Raw genomic sequence first — 6,455 nt, forward strand, 5'->3', positions numbered from 1 at the left:
TGGTTGTCTGTCTCTTGGACTGTTTCCCCACCTTTGCACTCTGCATCCCCTGATGGATGCTGGAGGGGAGGAAGAGGGCAGAGGTGGTGCTGGGGGGGGGGGAGGGGATGGGGGCTGATGGGCCTCTCATGGTTCCCCAAGGCAGCAGTTGTCCGGGTGCTGGGTGATACTCCGGAGCTGACACCCTGAGGGGACCACTCCCGCCCCCTGAATGATGGCGGTGGGGATGGGGGAGGCGGCGTTGATGCCCGGTGGGGCCGAGGGCTGCTGGGCCTGTTGGTCATCTGCCAGTCAGACGTTGTTCCAGTGCTGGCCGATGACTGCAAGCCTACACCCCGGGTAGGTTCTTTCTGTCCCCCAAAGGGTGGGGGTGGGGGACAGGGGACGGCGTAGATGCCTATTGGGACTGGGGGCTCCTGGGCTTCTCAAAGATCCCCAGATAGGAACCTTCTTCACATTCGTAGATGGTGATATTGTACTCGGGTTGCTTAGCCCATTTTTTAGCTTCATAGCGGCGCCTGTGAAGAGAGGAACGTGCTGAGGGCACAGGAGAGCCCCTGCTCTGCTTTCTCACAGTGCATGGCAAAGTGCCACCCTCAGCTCCCAGCCTGTCTCTGGCCCAGCAGTAAGGATGGGCTGAAGCCAATGACAACATCTAACTGTGTAAATCGCAGACCATGTGAGCCAACAACTAACTGGTCTCTTTACGCTGCTTTAACTGGAAACGCCTCCTGGCCCACAGCAGCCCTACAGTAAAGAGTTGGCAGGATGGGGATGGGGGTCAACAACTCACTTTCTGTTTCTGTACCAGAAAATAAGAAGCCAGCACAGACTCGTCCCCAGCAATATGGAACCCAAGGAAGCTCCAGCAAGTATCAGGTAGAACTTCCAACCAACTTTAACTTGCTTGGCATTTGCATGTCCTGCATCAGGCACACCTGGAGGAACAACGTGGTCATTGCTGTGTATCGTGCCCTAATGGAAATCTCAAGGAGGTCTGACAATTTTTTTCCATTTTGTTGGACTCCTGGAACAAGTGAAAATCCTCAGGCTGCAATGCTTCCCTGATTCCAGGGGAAGCAAAGGGAACTCCCAAAGGCACCGCGCATCGAGGCGCTCTGGAGCCTCTAATTTGCCTCTCAGCTTTGGGTATGCCCTGGCTCTGCCAGATTTACTCCTTCTTCTCCATCATGCTCTAACATTTCTTTTGCACTCACCTACCCTTGCCTTGTGAGGCTGGGTAGTGCTGCCGCAGGCAGGCACACCGTGACCCTTTGGGACACGTCGTTTGACTAAACAAAACTCATTAGAGCAGAAGGAGAGTGTGTGCATCTGTTTAATCAGTTGCTGCTAAGAGTGACGTGGACAAGAACCACTGTCGTGTTGTGCAGGGAGTGCTGCCCTGAGCTCTCCCCTCCCCCTCAGACCCCACTCCACGGGGGCAGAGTCAGGGCCCTCAGCAGCACCTGAACCTGTTTCTCCGTTTTTCCTTCCCCCCGGCATGGGCACAACTTGCACGCTCCTAGTTTTCAGGATGTTTCTCCTGCTTATGAACTCCTGCCAGATCGCTGCTTACCTGGATTCCTCAGAAAACGATAGACCCAGTTGTGGTGGGCTTCCCCGGGCTTTGACAGCGCTGTGAAGAATGAGAGAAAGGCAAAGTCTCAGCATGGTGCAGGCACGGAGGAAGCAGAAGGACGAGGAGGCTCCCTCTATGCCATTGCCCCATCTGTGAGTCAGTGCATCTCTCTGGACCTCAGTTTGCAGGAGGGACCCCTCTCCGGGCTGCTGGTGTGCCTGGAGCCTCAAGGGAGGCACAGCAAGCTTGGAATGCAGGGACTGTGTGAGGGAGGTATGCTGAAGGCTCCTATTCCTTCTCATCTCTGCTGAATGTGGTTTTGGTGGCCTTGTTCCCAAAAGGACAAAGTTCCTAAGTCCCTGGGAACTGGGTGCAGTGGGAGGGGAGCAACCTCTAGCCATGGCCACGGAGCTCTACCGGCAGCCCTTACCTGGAGTGCCAGCTGCTTGCGAGGCCTCTCTTTCTCCCAGAGGGATGGGCAGTATGTGACGGATGCCTTGCTGAAATGCATCCCTGTGAGCAGGCTCTGCGTCAGTCCCTTTAGAAAGGAGGTAAGAGAGTAGGGCTGTAAGTAACTGCTTCTCATCAGGAAGATGGTATCTTCAGCAGGAAGGTGATGCTGCAAGCCAGTTCAGACACAGGGGCATCACCACAGCAAGGTTCCTGCTGTGCACACTGCAGATGCTCCATGTATATACATCTAGAATATAGATGTATATACAAATAGAATACATACATCAGCTTCCCAAGACTTTCAGTGGACAGACAGAAATACACCCACCATGTGCTGCCTTCTCCTTTGTGATTTTCTTTGGCATATAGGACAGCCTCTGTGGGTATCTTCCTCTTCCCAGCGCCTCTTTCTGTCTCTCAGGACCTGAACAGAAAGTATTGGGATCAATTTCAGACAAACAAGGTATTGAACTGAGTGGTCTTTTCAGCAAAGTCATGAGACAGCAGCCACTCCTGGGATGCCTGTGCGGCTCCAGCACAGGAGGCAGCCAAGTATTTGGCACAGCCTTCCCTGGAGGCACTTCAGCACCCAAAGAATGGGAACTTTCCATCACAAACTGCAACCTACAGAACCGCATCACTGAAGAGCAGATGGTGCCAGGGGGTCGTGCCTGGCTGACATTAGGGCTGTGAGCTGGCATCTCTCAAAGGAAGCAAAAATTCACAGCATACCCTTAGGAGCTGCTGGGACTTCTGTCCTGGAGCTCAGCAGGGAAGATGGATCCCATCCAATGCTACCCACACCTGTCAACAAACACAGACAGAGCAGCTCCTGTCAGATGTGGCTGGATGGTGGTTTAACCTGGAATGACAGCACTGCTGCATAGCACTCTTCTCTCCCTACTAGGCTGTGTGGAACTGTCTGGAGAAGAGAAGGGGGTGGAAGGAGAAGGGGAAGATCTAAAGGCCCTTTCCTGTGGGATTGCCCGGAGGCTTATGGACCAGATTATGGAGGCTTTGGCAAGGCACTGCTTATAGGCACAGCGGTAATCACACAGCGATGAGAAACATCCCCATTGTGCGTTGTGATCTCTCTCTTCCTTAGGACCTGCTGTGACTGGAAGGGGCTCAGGTGACGATGTGGCACCCAGAGCTGGGTTGAAAGTTGCAGAGGGGCCAGGTGGGCAGTTGGCTGGCAGTTGGCTGGCACTCAGCAGCTTTGCAGATACTCTCTCCAGGCCACGTGAAACAGTCCTCAGAGACAGCATGGAAGAACATTGGCGTTTTCTTACTAGAGAGATCTCCGATGGATGGAGAGAAAGCCAACGGGACAGTGGGTGCACACAGCACCCAAGGAACAGTGACTGCCCAAGCTTCTCATAGACAAGAAACCACCAGGCAGTGAAAAGCTGAACCCTTCCTGAACTTCCACAACCAAATATGTGCGAAGATCATGAGGTGAAGACTGGTGACTTACCTCTGGCATCCACTCCAGGTTCAGGCACAGGTCTCCATTCTGGTAATCCACCAAGAGGGCCTGCAGGCACAAGTGTGATCAGAAAAAGGTGAGGAGAGCTTCCACTGCGCACTGGGGCCTGGTTTTTCTGCAGTGACCTGCAAAGACTGGCAGCAGGTCGGGGAATGACATGGCCCAAACAGCAAAGGCATCAGTTCTCTCCTCCAAAGAGTGGCAAGGGCTGCCCTCCCACTGAAATGTGACAACTCTCCAAGTAAAGAACTACTCTCAGCTGATCTGTGTACGGCTTTTAAGGCACAAAGAGACTTGAAAGACCTTTGGAGGTTCTTAAGTACCCGAATAAATCATTACAACGCTCATTTTTCTGTCTTCAAGGAAACAGACACAACTTACCTCTGGGTTTCCCCTGAGGCACAAAATCAGTATCCACCAAAACATCTGGATAAGGAACTCCAACATCATCATCTAAAATCAAGAACAGATGAGAGATGTTCCCATTGCATGTTGCGCCTTCTCCCTTAGTGACTGGGGGGTGTCAGGTAATGGAATGGGAGACTCAGACCGTGATTGCCAAAGCTAGAGAATGACCTGGGTGACCTGGAGCCTGGCACTCGGCAGCTTTTCAAATGCCCTCTCCAGGCCACTTGCAACACACCTCTGGGACCGCATGGAAGGGTATATAGCCCGTCAGGGCTTTCTTACTGGGAGTTCCTTGCTGGATCTCCCACTAAAGCACCAGAGGAAACGATGCCTGTTCCTTCCTCTGGGCTCCAGCTGGGTGTCTCTGTTGGGAACTGGGATTTGCCTGTGGGAAGCACCAGGAAGCCAGAGCAGAAATGCTCACGCTTTTCCCAACACGCTTCTTCTGAGCTCTCCCATAGGACACCTCCAGGGTGGGCTCAGCCAGCAGCAGAGCCATGGCCTGGCTGGGCTGGAGAAAGCCCTGAGGGGAGCGCTGCTTCCACAACCCACACCTGGCCCCTGGGGTGCTGCCTGGCCCCCTTCCCAACAAACCCCCATGGAAAGGCAGCCCCGGGGCAGTGTGGCACAGGGCCACAGGGACAACAGCCTGGTCCCATCTCTGCCCACCCACCTGCTGCTGGAGCTCGCCACGGTGCAGCACAAGTCTCCTTGGAACACATGGCCATCAGTAGGAGGAGGAGAGCAAGGCGGGCGGGGGACACGGCCCCCCACACTCGTGCCATGCTGCCACCACCACCGCTGCAGCCACAGCAAGTGCTGGGGCCAGCACGGAACACCTGGGGTACACACCCTGAGCACTGTGACCTCATCGAGCACAGCGGGCATTGTGACCTCACGTCCCCCCCAGGATGCAGATCTGTTCCGCTGCCATGGCCAGGTTCCCCCTGGGCTTGTGTGCACTGTGGTGGTGGGAGAGGATCGGCACTCATCTGGAGCAGCCGGAGGCCACAGCTGAGGTTTCCACATTGACATCATGGAAACAGAATCGTGGAAAGGCTTGGGGGGGAGGGGATGCTGGAGACACAGGTGCTGTGAAAGGAGAAAGAAAATCACTGTAATGTTGCTTTTATTGCTTCATACAGCTCCAGAGATTTAGTTTTGACTTTCAGTGGCACCAAAGAAGCCGTTTCTTCAGTGACACTATATTTGTTATCACAGCCTCTAACAAAAATGGCAAATCGAGCTGTATCTGTAGCACCAACAGTTCCATCAATTGCCAGAGCATTTTGATGGGTTGATTGATAGATTTTCCTATTTCTTCAGTCTGCCTGGCTCTAGTTTGTTGTAACAGAGCAATTTGAGAAAAATCCATTTGTTTTTGCAGGACAAATGATATCTGCCATTCCAATTTTGGTCAAAATATATCATAAACTCAATTTCAGGGTGTGAGTGTGTCACAATTTCTGTTAGAATATGTCATTAGCTCTATTTTGGAGTGGAAGAACATCACAGATTGGGCCAAAATAGGGGCATAAACCCAACTTCTGAGGGTGAGAACTTCGCAACTCGTGTCAAAATATGCAATAAATCCAATTTTGGAGTGTGTGAAGGCCACAATTTGGGTCAAAATATGTCAGAAACTGAACTTTGGAGTTTGAGAAGGCCATCATTTGGGTCAAGATTTGTCACTGATTCTATTTCAGAGACTGAGAACGTCACAGTTTTGCTCAAAATAAGTCATTATCTCAATTTTAGAGCATGAGGACGTCACAATTTGGGTCAAAACGTGTCACAAACCCAATTATTGAGTGTGTGAAGGCCACAATTTGGGTCAAAATATATCATTAATCCTATTTCAGAGAATGAGAACGTCTCAGTTTCTTCTATTCTCCCCAGGGTCTGCAGGCCTTTTTCCACTTGCACACTGCACTTGCTTGTCCAATGCATGACACAAAGCCCAAGTGAAACACCTGCTTGCAAAATAAGTCTTTGCCAAATGGAGATAAATGACCAAGGTCAGCTCTCTCTACAAAGCAAGTTCTTTGTGACCACAGCCACAAACAGCAGTTCCATTCAAACTATCAGAATTCTTTCTTCCATCCCAGGATTGTTCTTCAATCACAGGCCTTCAGGTCCCCGACAAAACTCCCTGAGAATGTCACCCCAGGAATGTCACTCCAGTGTTACTCCCTGATATCCCCCCGCAGTGATAACCCAACACCACCCCCCGCCATCACTCCTGAACATCACCCCTGTGTCACCCCAGCATCACCCCGGCAACATCACCCCCCCGCAATACTCCCACATCACCCCCCACCATCACTTCCCAACATCACCCCCACAACGTCACTCCTTGATGATAAACTCCAGTGATACCCCAGCAGCATCACTTCCCGATGTTACCCCCCAGCGATACCACAACATCAGCCAACAGCATCACCCCCAGTAGCATTGTGATGTGAATCCATAGTGAATTGATGTGAATCCTGAGTGTACCCTCAGCTCCACTCCTGTTTCAGGGTA

At 52.1% G+C, this 6,455-nt stretch overlaps 1 protein-coding gene across 1 annotated transcript; it reads right to left on the reverse strand.

Moving 5' to 3' along the window:
- Positions 1–397: 397 nt before the first annotated feature.
- On the reverse strand, positions 398–5,422 carry LOC146756333 (uncharacterized). Its single transcript, XM_085524370.1, has 9 exons — positions 4,603–5,422; positions 3,903–3,974; positions 3,510–3,569; positions 2,765–2,836; positions 2,361–2,456; positions 2,010–2,117; positions 1,577–1,636; positions 794–938; positions 398–518 (listed from the first exon to the last, which is right to left on the reverse strand). The coding sequence occupies exons 1-9, from the start codon at positions 4,919–4,921 to the stop codon at positions 398–400; spliced, it is 1,053 nt and encodes a 350-aa protein (XP_085380496.1). The 5' UTR covers positions 4,922–5,422.
- Positions 5,423–6,455: the final 1,033 nt, after the last annotated feature.

The sequence above is a fragment of the Coturnix japonica genome, chromosome 27 (genome assembly GCF_054131305.1).
Source record: "Coturnix japonica strain WE chromosome 27, WE-NBRP24, whole genome shotgun sequence".
NCBI lineage: Eukaryota > Metazoa > Chordata > Aves > Galliformes > Phasianidae > Coturnix > Coturnix japonica.